The sequence below is a fragment of the Chanos chanos genome, chromosome 7 (genome assembly GCF_902362185.1).
Source record: "Chanos chanos chromosome 7, fChaCha1.1, whole genome shotgun sequence".
Classification (NCBI taxonomy): Eukaryota; Metazoa; Chordata; class Actinopteri; order Gonorynchiformes; family Chanidae; genus Chanos; species Chanos chanos.
The window spans coordinates 43,563,739-43,583,337 of NC_044501.1; the positions used below are offsets into that span (position 1 = coordinate 43,563,739).

A 19,599-nucleotide genomic window follows, 5' to 3' on the forward strand; every position below is an offset into this window, starting at 1 on the left:
AAACAGAAAACAAACTGAAAAGAAAAAATATAACACCAAGTAATAAATATGTAATAAACACCGAGAGAAAAAAACAAAACATTATTTGTTTATGCCTACATAAAAGTTCCGAGACAATTTGGACATTCTCAGTTAACTAGGTAAACAGACAAGCACGTGAACAACAAAACAATATTTGGGAGAACGTGCACATGCTAACAATACATACATCTGACATATACGCTCAAAAAGACCCTAGTGAATAAACTGAAAAGAAAAGAAAATCTAGTACATGTTAATCTGAGTGTAAACATCCAAACACAAATGAAAACTCTCTCTCCCTCCTTCTCTCATGCATACATACACACACACAGTACCTGTAGTCCTGGATTTGGTCCTGTATCTCTGGAAGCACCTGCTGCTGTAACTCTGACAAAGGCCCTCTGATGTCCTCCTGAGCATGGAGACGACTCTCTGCACCGCACAGCACACACACACACACACACACACACACACACATACACACACGCACACATACACACGCACACACACGCACGCACACACACGCACGCACAAACACACACACCACAGTGTTATCAATTACAACAGCTCATTACGCGTTTCAGTAAAATATTAAAACACTACATATTTACTAAAAGCGAGTAATGAACCAGCAAATCACACTGCACATTTTAATGTGCTAAAATATCGTTAGAACTAGACCCTCACTCTTCCGGGCAAGGCATCGTAACACACATCACACCACAAATAGATTAAAATTCAACATTTTCATAAACGGAACATCATAATCATCATCATAATCATCAACTACAACTAGCGTTGCTGATGGTAGAAGGAGAGTTTACCTATGTCAGACAGGTATTCCTCTCTCACTTTAATCTTCAGAGGCTGAAAACAAGAGAGAAAACAGTCATCAGATTACTCAAACGCACACGCACACACGCACGCGCGCACACGCACACGCACGCACGCGCACACACACACACACACACACACACACACACACACACACACACACACAAAGGAGTGAGATCGGTTTGGCTGTGATTATGAGAGGGTTTGTGGCTGCAGAGAGGAGGGGGGTGATATAATGCGATGGTTTGTGATGGTTTGTGGAGGTAGAGAAGAGGAATGTGATAATGTGATGGTTTGTGGAGGTAGAGAAGAGGAATGTGATAATGTGATGGTTTGTGGAGGTAGAGAAGAGGAATGTGATAATGTGATGGTTTGTGGAGGTAGAGAAGAGGAATGTGATAACGTGATGGTTTGTGGAGGTAGAGAAGAGGAATGTGATAATGTGATGGTTTGTGGAGGTAGAGAAGAGAGGAATGTGATAATGTGATGGTTTGTGGAGATAGAGAAGAGAGGAATGTGATAATGTGATGGTTGTGGGGGTAGAGAGGAGAGGAATGTGATAATGTGATGGTTTGTGGAGGTAGAGAAGAGAGGAATGTGATAATGTGATGGTTTGTGGAGGTAGAGAAGAGAGGAATGTGATAATGTGATGGTTTGGGGCTGTAGAGAAGAGAGGAATGTGATAATGTGATGGTTTGTGATGGTTGTGGAGATAGAGAAGAGAGGAATGTGATAATGTGATGGTTGTGGGGGTAGAGAGGAGAGGAATGTGATAATGTGATGGTTTGTGATGGTTGTGGGGGTAGAGAAGAGTGGGATGTGATAATGTGATGGTTTGTGATGGTTTGGGGCTGTAGAGAGGAGAGGAATGTGATAATGTGATGGTTTGTGGAGATAGAGAAGAGGGGGATGATATAATGTGATGGTTGTGGGGATAGAGAGGAGAGGAATGTGATAATGTGATGGTTTGTGATGGTTTGGGCCTGTAGAGAGGAGAGGAATGTGATAATGTGATGGTTTGTTATGGTTGTGGGGGTAAAGGAGAGGAATGTGATAATGTGATGGTTTGTGATGGTTTGGGGCTGTAGAGAAGAGAGGAATGTGATAATGTGATGGTTTGTTATGGTTGTGGGGGTAGAGAAGAGGAATGTGATAATGTGATGGTTGTGGGGGTAGAGAGGAGAGGAATGTGATAATGTGATGGTTTGTGATGGTTGTGGGGGTAGAGAAGAGTGGGATGTGATAATGTGATGGTTTGTGATGGTTCGGGGCTGTAGAGAGGAGAGGAATGTGATAATGTGATGGTTTGTGGAGATAGAGAAGAGGGGGATGATATAATGTGATGGATTATGGAAGTAGAGAAGTAAGCATAACTCACCGCATCTGGATCCAGGAAATGAGAGCAGATCTGGGGAGCAAGGGCGCGGGCGTCTTTAGGGCTGGAGCCCAAATACACCTCTACAGACAGGTAGAAGAGCTGTGGACAACACACACACACGATAAAAACCACACACACACACACACACACACACAATAAAAACCACACACACACACACACACACGATAAAAACCACACACACACACACACACACACACACACACGCACACGCACACGGTAAAAACCACACACACACACACACACACGGTAAAAACCACACACGATAAAAACCACACACACACACGATAAAAACCACACACACACACACACACACACACACACACACACACACGATAAAAACCACACACACACACAATAAAAACCACACACACACGCGCGCGCGAGAAAAAACACACAAACACACACACACACAATAAGAACCACACACACACACACACACACACGTACAAATTAGCTTCTTATAAAGGCACAGCTACCAGATCTTAATTAACTAACAATAAATATGCATGGGCACACAGATTACACACACATTAAGAAACACAGCTTTGATATACATATATATTTTTTTACAGAAATTCACCAGCACACAAGCAGAATAAAAGCATAATGAGATACAGTGAGAGAGAGAGAGAGGCCAGTGTATAACAGGGGAGACACAGCTGACGTGAGACGGGAGAGCTGACACTCACCAGAGGACTGGGGTCCAGGAGCTGACTAAACACATATCTCATAAAGACGGTCATGTGGGCTGGCCGAGATTTCAGCAGCTCAATGTCCTGAAATGGCCCATCCATCTGTGAGACAGAGAGAGAGAGATGCTGATTAATCTGAATGAAATGGAAAAAGAGAAAGATAGCGATGGTATTTTTGGATATGGAAGAATAAATTAAATGAATGGATTCGGTGAAGGAGAGACTGACTGTGATTACTCAAATCTGAGCGAGTGTGCGCGAGCACGCACGCGTGTGCGTGTGCGTGTGTGTGTGTGTGCGTGTGCGCGCGTGCATAGGTAATACTTGGGGGGGGGGAAAATTAAACCCTCGACAGATGAAGGCTGCCCTACCTCATTGATTGTATACCCGTCATCATCTTCCTCCTCTTCCTCTGGGCCTATAATCTGGGCCTTTCCTCCCTGGGAGTAGAGCAAAATCAGAATGAAATGACATCTGGGCTTTTTCTAGCCACATGTTCTGCATTACACAGCCATGCCCGTGAGCAGAGACTTCTCCTGCATGTGTTTATATGTATGCCTGGACTTCCTCTGTGTGAGTGTGTGTGTGTGTGTGTCTCATTGCATTGAATGATGTGTGTATATGAAAGTCTTTCTCAGGAAAATATATTTCTCAAATGAATCAAACAAGACCTGCATGCTTCCACTTTATTAGTGTGTGTGTGTGTGACCCACTAAACTAGATGCGAGTGAGTACATTCCACAGAGTCAGTGAGAGTATGTCTATGTGTGTCGTCAGAGTCAAAGAATGTGTGTGTGTGTGTGTGTGTGTGTGTGTGTGTGCGCACGCCCGTGTGTGTGTGTGTGTGCGTGTGTGTGTGTGTGTGTGTGTGTGCGTCTTTCTGAATCTGAAGGCCCACCTCTTTGTCTCTCTCTCTCTGAAACTGAATACATGCGGCAGCGTGCAAGCGTGTGCGTGTGTGTGTTTGTCTCTCACCGAATCCGAAGGGGCGAACGCATCAGATCCATGTTTCTGGTGTCGTGGGGTTCTGAGGGAGGAGTACGGGGAAGAGAAAGGACTCTCGCAAGCCTGAAGGAGAGAGAGAGAGAGAAAGAGAGAGACAGGGAAGAGTGATCAGTTGTGATCAGACGCTATCTCTTTCTCTACCCCTCTCACACAAATTCTTTCCTTTTTCAAATTCCTGCTCGAGTTCCACGCACAATCTGTCATAAATTCTTTCACTTGCCAATGCATTCTGTCTGTATCACACTGGGGAAAAAACAGAGCATAAAATTCTTTTCATGTCTATGTGTCACTCTGCACAACTGTCTTAGTGTTTTTCCAGAAGAAAGAAAGAAATGAAGCAAGGTTTACCTCAAAATCTCCTTCACTCGAATCCAATGATATCCATCCTACCAAAACAGCAACAGTTTATGGTAACCATAATAAATAATAGTAATGAAAAAAAACAAAAACAAAACACAAACACACACACAGACACAAATCTGTATTATTGCCTTATGAGACCTTTGACCAGGACTTATGATAAGCATGAAACAAACAAACACACACACACACAAATCTATAGTCCTGCCTTATAAGACCTTTGACCAGAACCAGCCCAAGAACATAAATCCATAAATTCACATATGTATACATAAAGAAATTGTCAAACCTTCTCCAGCAGTGCGATAATTGGTCACTGTTTCCGACCTTGTTCCATCCTGTCAAAGAGACAATCAGAGAGAACACAGAGGTTAAACCCTCGGAACAGGTGTTGCAGCAGCTGCTACTCCAAATGAAGGTGAGGAGAAAAAAAAATTCTCACTAGCTCTTGCTGAATTTTAACTCTGACTTGATGAGCCCGCCTCTTGGCGCTTCCGATTCGCTCTTCCAGAGAAGGGGAGGGATTTCGTAGCTGCTCCTCCAGCAGATCCTGTGAACGGGTTAGGGGAGGGACTTAGTTAGTCTGACGTTTGATTGGTTTTCGAGAAACGCGTGCAGGCTGGGGGCGATTGGTCAGGAGAATTTTTGGGGCTCAGACCTGGAGCTCAGCTTCCTCTTGCTGTAACATTTTCCTGAGAATCTGTGAGGCGTGTTTCTGTACCTCGGGGTCCTGAAGAAAGAATGTAGAAACATCAGTGACATCAAAAAGTAATTTCACTGCAATGTCAAAAATGCATTCTCCATGACTGACATCAGTGGTGACTGTTATGGTTAAAGTCTCATGTAACATGGTGTAATTTTTACTTCAGTAGATCACAGTTCTGATCTGATCTACAGAGGATGGCTTTGTAACCCCTTTCTCTAATAGGTCCAAGCATGACTGATCATGCATACCATGCATGACTGCTACTGGTGCTAGTGGTACGATGTGTAATTCCATTAGTTTCAACAACACATTCTACACGTTGCAGTTATTAGAACTCTTTCACAGTTATCAGTTGTGTTATTTATCTTGGTTTCGCAGTCATTCGCTGCATTAGCGATGAGAATTTAACAGTCATTAGCCGTGTTACCCGAGGTGTTTTAACAGCTCTTAGCTGTATTAAATGCAGTGTTTCATTAACAGCTCTTAGCTGTATTAAATGCAGTGTTTCATTAACAGCTCTTAGCTGTATTAAATGCAGTGTTTCATTAACAGCTCTTAGCTGTATTAAATGCAGTGTTTCATTAACAGCTCTTAGCTGTATTAAATGCAGTGTTTTATTAACAGCTCTTAGCTGTATTAAATGCAGTGTTTTATTAACAGCTCTTAGCTGTATTAAATGCAGTGTTTTATTAACAGCTCTTAGCTGTATTAAATGCAGTGTTTTATTAACAGCTCTTAGCTGTATTAAATGCAGTGTTTCATTAACAGCTCTTAGCTGTATTAAATGCAGTGTTTTATTAACAGCTCTTAGCTGTATTAAATGCAGTGTTTTATTAACAGCTCTTAGCTGTATTAAATGCAGTGTTTTATTAACAGCTCTTAGCTGTATTAAATGCAGTGTTTCATTAACAGCTCTTAGCTGTATTAAATGCAGTGTTTCATTAACAGCTCTTAGCTGTATTAAATGCAGTGTTTCATTAACAGCTCTTAGCTGTATTAAATGCAGTGTTTTATTAACAGCTCTTAGCTGTATTAAATGCAGTGTTTTATTAACAGCTCTTAGCTGTATTAAATGCAGTGTTTTATTAACAGCTCTTAGCTGTATTAAATGCAGTGTTTTATTAACAGCTCTTAGCTGTATTAAATGCAGTGTTTTATTAACAGCTCTTAGCTGTATTAAATGCAGTGTTTTATTAACAGCTCTTAGCTGTATTAAATGCAGTGTTTCATTAACAGCTCTTAGCTGTATTAAATGCAGTGTTTTATTAACAGCTCTTAGCTGTATTAAATGCAGTGTTTTATTAACAGCTCTTAGCTGTATTAAATGCAGTGTTTTATTAACAGCTCTTAGCTGTATTAAATGCAGTGTTTCATTAACAGCTCTTAGCTGGGTTAAGTGCAGTGTTTGGACGGTTATTAGCTGGGTTACCTGTAGTGGTTTGGGTCCTGTGATTCTCTGGGATGGCGTGCTGGTGACAGAAGAGGGTAAAGGGGGAGGGGGAGGGGGAGGGGTGTCGCCGCCCAGTGCCGTCCTGTGATTGGGTACGAGGTCAGTGGAGAGGGGCTGAAGAGGGACAGATGCCACCGTTGGAGGAGGACCCTTCAGTGTCAATGACACGTATGTCCCAGCTGAGAGAGAGAGATACAGAGATACAGAGGGGGGGAGAGAGAGAGAGGGAGAGAGAGAGAGAAACAGAAAGACAAACAGAGAAAAAGACAGAGAGAGGGAGGGAGGGAGAGAGAGAGAGAGAGAGAGAGAGAGAGAGAGAGAGAGAGAAACAGAAAGACAAACAGAGAAAAAGACAGAGAGAGGGAGGGAGGGAGAGAGAGAGAGAGAGAGAGAGAGAGAAACAGAAAGACAAACAGAGAAAAAGACAGAGAGAGGGAGGGAGAGAAAGGGGGGGAGGGAGAGAGAGAGAGAGAGAGAGAGGGTTATCACTAAATCCAAAAATATCAAGGAAATAAAAAAGTAACATCATAAACAAAACCGCTTAACATCTCACACCCTCACACAGACATGCCCACACAACCTGCTCTGTATCTAATTACATCTACTGAGCTTATCGCCAGCGGCCATGCAGGCGTACTCACACTTTATCAACTTTACCACTTCCTGGTGAGACATGGACGAGACAAGCGAGCCATTGACCTGTGAGAGACCGAAGAGACAATGAGAGACATCACAGGAGAGGGAAGCTGGAGAATAAGAGGCTCCTCTCAAAGATCAGTGAAACTCTGTCACCGCCAAAATACCTTCAAAATCCTGTCCCCCTCATGCACCCCAGCCTTCATGGCTGCACCACCTGACAGGGAGAGAGAGAGAGAGAGGGGGGGGAGGGGGGGGGGGGGGGGGAGGGAGAGGGAGAAGGAGAGAACAAATGCTTCATTAAAAGACCCTTTTTGATCACATTCATAAACAGGAGTCCAGTAACAGAGATCACGAGATGCTCTTTTATGGCTCTGATAAACTTATGCCTGTGGACAATCTGTGACAGTGAATGTGACGTTGAGAAACATTTTTAACAGTTTCAAGCATTGACCTGTGGCTGACCCTTGAGTGAATGTGTGTGTGTGTGTGTGTGTGTGTGTGTGCGCGTGCGTGTGTGTTCTCACCCGGTCGGACGTTCTGCACCAGTTTGATCCTCTCTCCACACACAGTGAAACCAAAGCCTAGATTATCCCTCTGCACCACCACACACCGATCCACCAGGCCCGGACCTGCAGAGGCAAACACAGGGACACGCAGGTGGAGCAGTGACGTAGCAGACAGAGGAAAAAGAGGGGGGGGGGGGGGGGGTGAAAATGAGGAACAATGTTAGCAGTCCCACAATACAACAGTAGGAAATTCAGTGACTTAAGTGAAATTAAGTGAACAACACATGGAATCAATCCACATTATCCATCATTTTATTATTCTTAGAAAATAAAAAAAGAAAAACAATGAAGTAGAATTCTTTTTAGGAATTTTTTAGGGGGGGGATTTTTTAATGTAATGTCAGTATAAAAGTTCCCTTCAGCCACTGTAAATTACACCGGAGATACTGCGATGAGTTGTGGGGTACCTGTGGTCTCCGTGGTGAGATCCGGTGGTGTCTCCCTCTGCTGGCTAACCGCGGCCTTGCGCTCCGAGTCTCCTATAGACAAACTGCTCAGCCTGCAGATGCGTAAGAGAGAGAGGCAGAGGGACGGTCAGGGGCGAGATACACACAGCCCCGGACAAAACAAGCTGATCACGATCAAGCCAGGGGAGAGAGTGACAAAAAGGAAAGAGAGTAAACAAGAGAGACAGGAGCCTTGTCGGGACAGAATGTGAATCTCATAGTCAGGGGGAATTTGAAAAAGAACAGTAGATGGAGCAGGGGAGAAATGGAAAGAATGAAACAGGAAGTTCAAGCAGGTTACATGGGGAGGGGGGGGCGGAGAGGGAGACAGACAACATTCATCAAAATAACAACACTTAAGCAAGGAAAGAGGCTGGTGTCCGGTGTTAGAAAACTCACCAAGCGGCAAAAGGACTGATAAAGGAGGCATGAAAGAGAGAAGGGTACGAAAGAGACAAGACAAAGAGAAAGAGAGAAAACGATAAGACAAGACAGACAGCGAAAAATGACAGAAATACGTGGAAGGAAGAGTCAGGACCGGATTTACACCATGAAGATAAAGTGACATAAAGGTGACACTGTATCTGTGAACGTTACTGTAAGTCAATGCGCCGAGCTTACGCAGTCCCTCTCGGAAAATCTAAGAATTGCAAATTTGCGCGCGCGACATAATCAATAACACGTCACCTCTCTAGACTTTAAAAAAAAATATCACTACTTTTTTTTTTTTTTACCTGTATCACATATGATTCACATACACAGTCAAATGTCCAAGGGAGAATTCAGTTTACATGCACACGATCCCGCTCTTTTGTCTTCTTAATGAGTACGGAGAAGAATGGATCAAGCAGAAGCGAAAGAATAGAAATCAGAGGTACTGCCCCAACGCTCATGAGCGTTTCCGCTAAAGCTCTTATCTCAGACACAATAAATGTAAATCTAAATGGCTGTGTGACTGTTCGGGAATGCAGTTTAGTTCACGGCCTGAAAAGGTCGGATTTAATGTGAGCTTTGACCCCCAAGAGACCCAAATGACACGTCCCGCCTACCTGGGCAGAAGAGGCTGTTTCTGAATGGCTGCACGGCTGTCACATGACATACGGGAAAGTGGATGGGCATATACAGGTAAAACGAGTGTGTAAGAAAGAGAGAGAGAGAGAGAGAGAGAGAGAGAGAGAGAGAGAGATGATGATGATGATGATGATGATGATGATGATAAGGAAACAAGGAAACAGGAAACAGCGACAAAGAGACATGCACACATAAACAGTGCAGGCACACTCTGTACAGACCATTACAGAACAAACAACAGAGAGAGAGAGAGAGAGAGAGAGAGAGAGAGAAAGAGAAAGAGAAAGAGAAAGAAAGCGAGAAAGAGAGCAACTTTTGGTGGATCACAAACAAACAGAGATTACACATGAAAGGCTAGAGTCTGACTCATTTATACACTCAAAACATCCGGTGAACAAACACACACACACACACACACACACACACAAAAACATACACACCCACACACACAAACAACTTCCTCTGCTGGACACAGCAATGGACTTAAATCACAACATGTGAAAATATCCAGTGGAGCTCCAGTGGAAGTGAAACCGGTGGCGTTTGCATTGTGGGTTACTTTAACAATACCAAACTCCAACCTCATTCACTAAAGACAGGGTTTCTCAAAGAAAACCCCAGAAACCACATGACATTTCAATCACAGGTCAAATCCACATGAAAGCTAAAAACGCATCTCAGCCTGTATTCTCACAGAATCAGACAGTTTTAAAAATATCGTTTAAACCTTATTATTCATTATTTATTTATTATTTGTAAAACACTACGAGCCACTAGTTAAAGGGATACATTTGAAGAGATGCTGAGTCACTGGATTATGGAAGAATGAAATATTCCCTTCATCCTGCAACTGCCTGATCGGGACCAGTACCCTATAGCTAGACTCCACAGGGTAAAATCATTATATTCAAACGTTCACACAAACCAGCTGCCCACTTGACTTTGAGTCAAGTGTCAGGAAAACCCTAATATCCACAAGGAACCCTGAAAACCTGTTTGGAAATGGTTCTGGATTTAAAAAGAGAGAGAGAGAGAGAGAGAGAGAGAGAGAGAGAACTGCCATGTGCACAAATGTCAAATGTTCAGGAAGAAAGATCTGTTTGGAAGACAACGTGTGAAATCTATCTAAATGAGTGGGTTCAGGCAAGTCTTTGCACTATGAATGATTAAAGGTGAAAGACAACGTTAAGTAAGTAGCATCTGCAAGATGAGTGAAGATTAACACTGGAACATGGTCTGTTACAAAGCCCTCGTCACATCTTACCTGTCCAGCGTCGAGGTTGGAGGACGGACACTCATGGTTGCTAACCCTCAGAGATGTGGCCGTTTGTCTTTCTATCTGCGGGGTTGGGAATTCAGCCGTTCATTGTCTCTTTAGCCTTTAGGATCAATTCCAGCACCTCTCCCTCTCTCTCTCGCGTTTTGTCTGTTTATTCAATAGAGGATGTCCTTTCTCAACAAGCGTAGTCACGGTTCCACTTGGGACACAAGGCAAGTCCTCCTCTTCATCTTTCCTTTGGAAGCAATTGTGGGTTCCACACGTGAAGGCTAACGGGCCTATTTAAACTACAAACCCTGTGCAATATAACCATCCAATTCCTTCTGTTGCTTGTATACAACGTATATAGTGGCATTAAGAATTTAAAAGAACAAACGGGTTAATATAACTCATTTCACAAACTAATTTTCATCTTAGTGTTCAGTCTTCAGTAGTGCTAGGCTTAAACCTTTCGCATTTATCTTCATATCCCTTTGGAACAACAACTGAAGCCTAACAGAATTTGCGACTAGGTCAGTATATTAGCTACAGTGGCTGCATCAGTCAAGTATACAGTGGTCAGTTACACAACTAAAACAAACAAACGTACAGGATTTTACAATTTTTACGAGTCAAACATAGTGCGTATGATGCAAGTCAGGAAGTAAGCTAGCTTTCACTTTCATAAGGGCAGCTAAGTCACAGTTTTACATCTGGTCAATCCAGTGTTTCATGTAAAGTGTTCTCTATTTCTTTCGGGCTTGGAAAAGCAAGTATCACCGATGTATAAATGTCAGTAGAGGAAGCACATGACCACTCTCTGTGCTGCAGCTTCAACTAGCAACCAGTCTGGGTTAACACAATATATTAACCATACTGCTAATAATATCAAGTGGCCACTATTAGCCAGTCTCAAATAAAACCAGTGCGAACGTTAGGATATGCTAATTGTGCTATCTCGAAATCCGAAAAATATATCTGACTGAAGCAATAATTAGCACCCTATAAAACAGGGGTGCAGCAGAATCCTTTGAAAAATACTCTTGCTCCCTACCAACAAGCTAACTGGCTATCCTACCTGTTTAAATCACAGTGCTCAAGGCCGCGAATCCCCGGTATCGCTTGGGGACGACAGCCGGGATCTCGCACCAACCCATTGGCTGTAGTATCCACGCTAACAGCAGGGTCCAATAGACATAGCTAACCTTGAAACAAACACTTCAGTGAGTGCAATGAACTAACACCCAGTTCGCAATCGCAAAAACTCTATGCGCTGTCTCGCATGTAATAAGACGGTAAAACTGCGTTTGAAACGAGCTACGTTTCATTAACCACGAATCCGGTGGCTACCACGGAGCGCCAAGATAGTTCTCCAGCTTCGTTGCATCCTCAGACTGCCATGACATATTCCATTGGGCGAAATTCCATTGTCCCGTGTACAGTATTTGACTCTTCGCGTTGTCTGAATTTAGTCCATTTCTTATTTCCCCACCGTTTTTCAATTATAACTGCTGTACCAAATCGTCGCACTGTGCATGGGGTTATTTATTTGCGAATCCGACATAATACCATTCACCCACGGGCTTGTTTTTGGCTATCAGAGGGCAAACAGACTCTCGCCTGCCTTCCAACGGCTGGATTCCAGAACTGCGGTAGCGGATCAATCTCAGGGTACCGTGCAGACAAGACTGGAAATAATACCCATAGATGGCATCAGTGGCAGTCCTTGGTCACTATGTAGTAATATTTATTTGTTTGTTTATTTGTTTGTCCGTTTATCGAATTTGACTGATTCAATGTCGTTTTATTTCTACAGCGGATATTGGATATTGTCACAAAACAGCTTTACAGCTCTGCTGCAATTGTCTGTAAAACTCTGATGGGGGAAAAAAACTGTAAGTGTGCTTGAACTCCGCAGGCCTTCCTAAAATTTTACGATTCCAATGTGAGTACAAAACTTCAGACGAATTTTGATCCTTTCGTAAAAAGTATTCTTATCCTGTCTCGAGTTTATCGATATTGTTTGATGCCACCTCTGAAACTGAACGGTCTTTACTGACCAATTACTGAAAAACATACTGCATTGTTATGGAGGCGCCTGGATTGAGTAAATCCCTCTAGAATGGTGCACAAACGTGTATGAAGAGTGGGTTTGGTTATAGATTAGATCGACAGGTAAGACACAGCTATGTCCTTCTAAACTATGTCATGTCGGATATTTGCGCGTAGTTGCTCTCAGCATCGTTCCATACTAAACAAAGTAGTCTGTTAAAACATACACACAAAACATGCATAATACGCATACATACAATTTATATGTTGTTTAGTTTAGTGTGTTTCTCATTACCTGCGTATAGGCTAACTGAAGCACTGACAAGTCTTTCAGAATTATTTAATAAATCAAAATATCAGTCCATCATTACAGATGTTGAAAGAGGTATGAATATGGAAAACAGCGATTTTGATTAAGAATTTGCCATCGATTTTGGACAATCCGGTGATAAAAGACACGAGACAAAAAAAAGAAGAAAAAAAAAAAGGCAGAAAAAAAAGTGAACGGAGTTGCCATGCCTAATTTGGTAATCTCTGGGCGTGGAGCGCTTTAGTTCCTGAAGGGAAGAAAATCATCTTAGTGCACTGAGGGAGGAGGGTCCGCAGCTGCTTCCATTGTATGAAAAGGAGAAATCGAAAGAAATCACAGTTTAAAGGTGGGTACAGTACTTTTTTTTTTTTTTATCATTTCAAAGACCAGTAATTTGTGTTTGTGTTGTCATTAACGAGCCATATTCTAGCAGAGAATGTGTCTGAAAAGTTAACGGTACAGTGTAACAGTCGGGCGTGCACTTAAGTGAAATACGGGCTCCGGATGTTAGCGGTGGTGACACATTTGTGCGTTCAAACGTCGACGAAAAATGAGCGAGAATGCTTATGATTAGACCATCTTGTTGTGACAGTCGTTATGGGAAAGGAATGTTTTCTTTAAGAACGCGTGCAAATTGTTATGGCATAATTCTCTTGAAAATCCTTTTGGTTTTCTCTCAGGTCAGTAGAACGATAAACATTTAACACTGGACTGGAGTCTACAAACGGTATCACATTTTATATGCTCAACCAAATTGGGTTTTGACCACATAGCGTAATTTCCCCCAGATATCTCAAACCTGTTAATCTGTAGAGTTAGACTTGGCATCAACCACACCCATAGCCTCAACACCACAAGCACCACCTTTTGGTTTTGTTTTTAGACATTAGAAGACACAGAACCTCAAAACCACGCTGGTGCTTCTGCAGTTATTTCCGGTATATCAATCATTACTCACACATAACGGCATGTGCAAGAACTTGTAAAATGTCACAGATATTTCATGAACTTTCGTATCACCCTTACAGAATCAAAATGAATGAAAGTTAGAAAGGACTGAAACCCACATACATTTCCCGCTCGTAAAAATGTATTTTGTCTTTTCAACGGCAATCTTTCTTAACTGTTGACGTCAATGTCTCGCTTTTTTTTTTTCTCCCGAGAGGAAGTGATACATAGCTATATCATTTCGTTTAGCCTCGAGGGATCTCGATCGGTCTGGTAGCTCTAGGATGAATTATTAGACGGGGAGGGGCTGTAGTGACGTGCACTCTTTCCAAGTTAGGATTTTTGTTTATACGCCTGGATAAAATGTAGGCTGCCCTCTGCTCTATTTATAGATGGAAACACATTTCTAGCTGATAACACAACCATGTCAGCTTTAAGCTGCAAGTCCTGTAAGACCCATTAAGTAACTGTCTATCTTGTTTGCCGGTGTTTAACCACATTTACTTACGGGTGTATTTTTTTTTTGTAATTCTCAAGAGATGTAGGATTTCTTCAAGAGATGTACCCTTTTCTTGCAAGAACAATCTCCTTGTGTTCTGTGCAGGCAGTGTGTGTTTTCTAGAGGTCTGGAGGTACTTGTCAATAAACTCAGACCGAGGCTGTGAATGCATCTGTTTGTGTAGGTTTATGCCTGTGTGTGCACTGGGGAAAACTGGTCAGAGATCACATGGAGCTGTGCGGTGATTCAGAGGGTCACGACTTTGTCATATATAAGTTTATGTTGCCTTGTCATGCATCAGAGGTCTCGTAATCAGTAGCTATGCGTGGCATTTGTCTCTTTATTTCAGTGTGCCTAGTGTACCAAACATTTCCATTTGAATTTGTTGTGTTGATTCTTTCGCAGGTTTAATTCGAGATCTCTCCTGAGGCGCTGAAGATATCGGACGGTCACGTTGTCATTGTAGATCGTAGGCCACCCTTGTCTTCCGTGGCTGGACAACCTATCCCATCATGCCGATAGTGGTCTTGCAGTCTTCCCGCCTGCTGTGGGTGCGTTTGGCAGCTCTGCTCTTCACCTGTGTGGCCTTCAGTGTCGTAGCACACGGAGGGCCATTGAACAGAGGCGAGGGTGACTGGTGTATCTTCTGCTGGGCTTTCAGCTTCGCCGTTACCTTACTGGTTTTGCTGGTGGAACTCTTCGGCCTCCAGACCCGAACGCCCGTCTCCTGGACCAACTTCCCCATCACCTTCGCCTGCTACGCCTCTTTATTCTGCCTCTCCGCTTCCATCATGTTTCCCTTGTACTTCCTCAAGGGAAGCGGCGCTTACGGAGAGACTCGAGATCTCCGCATCACTGCTACGGTCTTCTCCTGCCTGGCCACCGTCGCCTACCTGGGCGAGGTGAGTCTGTCCCGGGCTAAGCCGGGAGAGGTGGCCGGCTACATGGCCACGGTCCCGGGGCTCCTGAAGGTGTGCGAGACTTTCGTGGCCTCTGTCATCTTCGTCTTCATCAGCAACCCGGTGTCGTACGAGCAGCACCCCGCCCTCAAGTGGTGCATGGCCGTCTACTGCATCTGCTTCGTGCTGTCGGCCGCCATCGTGGTGCTTTGCGTGGGCGAGTGCACGGGCTGCCTGCCTTTCCCCTTCGCCCGTTTCCTGTCCGCCTACGCCCTCCTGGCCGTCGCCATGTACCTCACGGCTACCATCATCTGGCCCGTGTTCAAATTCGACAGCCGTTACCATGGCGCGTCGCGTCGACCCAACTGGTGCAGCGATAGGTCCGGGCTCTGTGACTGGGACAAGCTAGTGGCCATAGCTGTGCTCACCGCTCTCAATTTCCTCATCTATCTGGCCGACTTGGCCTACTCCGCCCGCCTGGTGTTTGTCAGCACTTAAACAAGCCAAGGAAGCGGTGGAGAATTACACCCCCCCCCCACCCCGCACTTATGCATTTCACCTTTCACCTTAAACGTTTCCTCTGCCGATCAACCTTGCACAAGGGCCCGAGGGGTGTAGCTATACGTGAACTCGTACCAAAGCCGTATGGAACAAAACTCACGATTCCTTACGTATCGTAAAAAGAGCAGCTTTCCACTGTTAGAAAACTACATGTCTGTTGCTGTATAATTTTTCCCATGTACAACTGCAATCAGCATTGTGTAGAATGTGTCCTTATTTCAACTGCAGAGTGCCTTTAAAAAAAAACAGTTACAGGTTTATTGAATTAATATTCACTTCCAGCGGAATGTTTTTTTTTTTTTTTTTAACGTGCTTATCCCAACAGATTATTATGGATAATATCGCCAAAGATGCAGTGATAATCTGCCTGTCAGCGTATTTACATTTACCATTCCTTTCTCTTTTTGTATCTCTCTGTGCCCCAAAACATACCAAACCGTGATGGACCATAAGAACTGTATATTGCTACACCCTTAGTGAAAGAGTGTGAGGGAGAAGTTAGTGCTAGTTTGCCAGTGTTTTTATTTTGCAGAATTTTTTTTGTGTTTTATGCCGTGAAAACCACTGCTGCAGTCTGGGACATCATAGACCAACAGACTACTGTTGATATTTTATGCTGGGTTTTTTGGGGGGATTTTTTTTAAAACATTATGTTTGAACAAAGCTTAATTGCTTCTCCAGGTATTTCAGTGTTTTTTTGTTGTTGTTGTTCGTTTTGTTTTTGTTTTCAGAAATACTGCTCTTTAGTGCTCTGTGAATGTAATATAATTGGTTCACTTTTATCATGATATTTAAAGTAGTCTGTTAGTCTATTTAGTCATCGATGACAGAAGATTTCTGTAAAGTGCCTTGAGTTTTATATATATGTGTATATATATATTAAGATTCAGGGATCGAAAATGAGCAAGCCATAGGTGCTGTTTTGGCAATCAGACAAATTTATCAAACAGAATGATATGCTGTTAGTTGTTTTTCAGCACTTGCCTGAAATGTTAATGCTTCTGTGTTAAACAGTATTCATGGACATTCTGCACAAACATTAAACTGTTGTTCATACCATATCTTACAACACGCGTTATCTCTCTTGTGTGTGTTTTTTTTGTTTTCTTTTGTTTTTTATTGACCCCAGCAGCATCACAACCTGTTATAGGCATATTAAAATGAAGTGACTATAGGTAATGATGTAATACAATTTATGTTTAACTGCAGTCTTCAAGATATTATTGAAAAAGTAATGTTTCTTTACTGAGGCCTGAGTAGCCTTTGGATGGTAACCCGCTCAAAGAGATGTCAGCCAAGTGACCGGCTTCATGCCTTTCAGTGTTCCGTAGTCACATGTTTAGGCTGTCTTGCTCAGAACACAGTAACGTCTGTACCTGCAATATGGGGATAGATTTAAATCTACATTTAAGTACCTTGTAGTATACACTGACCCAGCAATATACAGTAAGTCTGTGATAACTGCCTACTCACAGACTTAAAATTGTGTGGCCAGGAAAACAAATACTTGTACACACACAAGATAGGGGTCATTTTAAATCTGTATTGCAGTATCTTTCATTAAATATGCAGTTACTGAGGCCTGCATTGCGTTTGTAACAACCAGGAGGTAGTACACACTGACATAGCAAGATATTGTATGTCTATTATAATCACAGACTCATAAACTTTAAATTGCATGACTCGGAAGACCAATTAATGTTGGAGGTAAGTTATAGTGTACATTCAATTACCTCGCAGAAGATGTGTATATATTGAGGCCTGAATGTCCTTTGTGGCGACCAGGATGCAGTAGGCCTATATGCAGACCCCAACCAGTTATGCACTAATCCTACAACATTCATTAGGCCTACAATAGCCCTTTTTTTCTCTTTATATGTAATATGGCCAATATAGTTATAGGTTATCCATGTATGAGAGGTGTTACTGATTTGAAGAGTAGTCCTTTTTTTTATCACTTCTCTGTGGTTTTTGCGCTCAAAGTCAACTGTCCTGAAATGTCGTTTATACTGAAATGTATTCTAAAACTACCATATGCGTATTTCCGATTTCCCGTTATTAGCTCGGGTATCTTACTGCACGTTATTGGTGACTCAACTCGGTGTGCGTTACTGGGAGAAGAACAAGCCCTGCACCTTATATGTGGGTGTAATTTCTAATCTTGATTGCAGTATCCTTCAGAAAATGTGCGGATATTGAAGCTTGAATCGCTTTTGTAGCAACCAGGAGGAAGTGTACGTTGACCTTCTGACATACAGTAGGCCTGCAGTAATCACCTTATGTTAATGCCTCAGTGTGTAACGGTATTTGTGGACACCGTGAGTGTAACGGGGCGTGTCTCCAATCTGCTCACTACGCCTCCATTAACTCTTGTACTCTGCGTTGTGTTCGTGTGTCTGCTTCCCTTGGCGGAACAAAGATCACACCGATAATTTTGGTTGTTCTTTTTATTCAAAGGTAGTGGAGTGATACCATCTACACAAGTTAACATGAAACGAAAATGTCTGTGACATGCAGCCTTCATGCACACGGAACATCAATCGCCTCCCCTCAATCCAACAACTGCACACTCCTAAACATGCACTAAGCACAACATACCTGTAATAGTTAACATGAAACAAAAAAGTCTGTGACATGCAGCCATCATGCACACGGAACATCAGTCGCCTCATAGCAAAGGAAAGCATACTGGAAACCTCGTAGCACTGTATGAAACATGTGTCTAACATAAAATGTATAAAATATGAAATTACAGTATTTGTATTTGAATAACAAAATGTTTGCATGCTCACTAACTTTAAATACTTAGTTATGGCTGCACTGTGTGATATTCGTGTTGCTTTATCACCAAAAACACAATTTTGTGGTTCAACTAGTTTGACTCTTGGTACCTCTAACAACCGCAAACTGAGAGTGACGCTGTGGTGACGATGACAAACTCCAGCTACTTAAAGAAACAGTACAGGCTTAATTCCTCAGTGTTAATATTGAGCGTATTAAACATAAAATAAAACAATCGCAGCCATGTTACTTTGGTGAAGTTTCATACAATAAAAAATAAATAATAGAAATACATTTAAAAAAACACCTGGTTACATGAGCCTACACTCTACCATATATTAAACACCATACCATATTCATACTATATATGACAACTCATGTTTGCTCTACTGTGATTCTTTTTTTCGTTTACGGATGTCCCTGCAATCCACCTATTCGTATCAAACCCCAGGAATGAGAAAGATGGAAGGATAAGAAAATGCCAAAAGAGTGGATCTCTACCTGCCTCAAAATGTCAAAGTCACATTTAACAGTGTGGAAGTGTCAGGTTGTGGGTGTATCATTCTATGAACTGGTCACTGGTATCCTGTTACGAATGAATCTCATCTTTCACTTTCACAATTTGTAATTGTTTTACGTCATATTCATCGCGCTCCAGAGGTTCTCAAAAATTATTGCATGTGTCCATGCATGTGAGTGGGCATGTACACATGCATACATACACCTGCATCGTACATAGTTCAACTGGAGGATTCCCAATCCATGAAATGGTACAACGCTGCTTTAGCAAGGCTCATTATCTCCATCTCCTCTTATTTCTCTCTCAGACTATATCACACATAGTGATAAATGGTGTGAGAATTAGAATTTACAGCTATTTGTGATATCTATAACTATAAATGATGTTTGAATCAGTATTTTTAGGGACAAGGTCGTCACCGACATGACTCAGTCCTACTCTGCATCACACCAGGAAGACACGAATGAAAACAGGAAAACCTCACTAGACTTTCCTATTAACTAACTCCACCAACACCAACACAAACACACCCACACCCACACACACACATTACAATCCCCCTACGAAATCTTACTTCCTCCC

At 42.6% G+C, this 19,599-nt stretch overlaps 2 protein-coding genes across 3 annotated transcripts in view; one reads left to right on the forward strand and one right to left on the reverse strand.

Annotated features, from left to right (window-relative positions):
• The window catches only part of arhgef11 (Rho guanine nucleotide exchange factor (GEF) 11), a 28,580-nt gene extending 16,552 nt beyond the window's left edge, over nt 1-12,028 (reverse strand). For both annotated transcript variants that reach the window (XM_030779804.1, XM_030779805.1), the window contains exons 1-16: nt 10,454-12,028; nt 8,080-8,171; nt 7,631-7,735; nt 7,271-7,320; nt 7,109-7,166; nt 6,447-6,646; nt 4,970-5,041; nt 4,754-4,861; nt 4,601-4,649; nt 4,300-4,337; nt 3,922-4,014; nt 3,318-3,386; nt 2,944-3,048; nt 2,234-2,332; nt 846-888; nt 357-453 (exon numbers count right to left, since the gene is read on the reverse strand). In XM_030779804.1, coding sequence (XP_030635664.1) covers nt 357-453; nt 846-888; nt 2,234-2,332; nt 2,944-3,048; nt 3,318-3,386; nt 3,922-4,014; nt 4,300-4,337; nt 4,601-4,649; nt 4,754-4,861; nt 4,970-5,041; nt 6,447-6,646; nt 7,109-7,166; nt 7,271-7,320; nt 7,631-7,735; nt 8,080-8,171; nt 10,454-10,488 — 1,313 coding nt within the window. In that variant the 5' untranslated portion in view covers nt 10,489-12,028. The remainder of the gene's footprint in view (nt 1-356; nt 454-845; nt 889-2,233; nt 2,333-2,943; nt 3,049-3,317; nt 3,387-3,921; nt 4,015-4,299; nt 4,338-4,600; nt 4,650-4,753; nt 4,862-4,969; nt 5,042-6,446; nt 6,647-7,108; nt 7,167-7,270; nt 7,321-7,630; nt 7,736-8,079; nt 8,172-10,453) is intronic.
• Nucleotides 12,029-13,068: 1,040 nt separating this feature from the next.
• On the forward strand, nt 13,069-15,653 carry myadma (myeloid associated differentiation marker a). Its single transcript, XM_030780707.1, has 2 exons — nt 13,069-13,155; nt 14,662-15,653. Exon 2 carries the CDS (start codon nt 14,769-14,771, stop codon nt 15,651-15,653), a length of 885 nt encoding a protein of 294 aa, XP_030636567.1. The 5' UTR covers nt 13,069-13,155; nt 14,662-14,768.
• The last annotated feature ends 3,946 nt before the right edge of the window (nt 15,654-19,599 follow it).

Excerpts from the sequence above, each read along its gene's own strand:
- myadma (XM_030780707.1), top strand. The coding sequence starts at position 14,769 with ATGCCGATAGTGGTCTTGCAGTCTTCCCGCCTGCTGTGGGTGCGTTTG.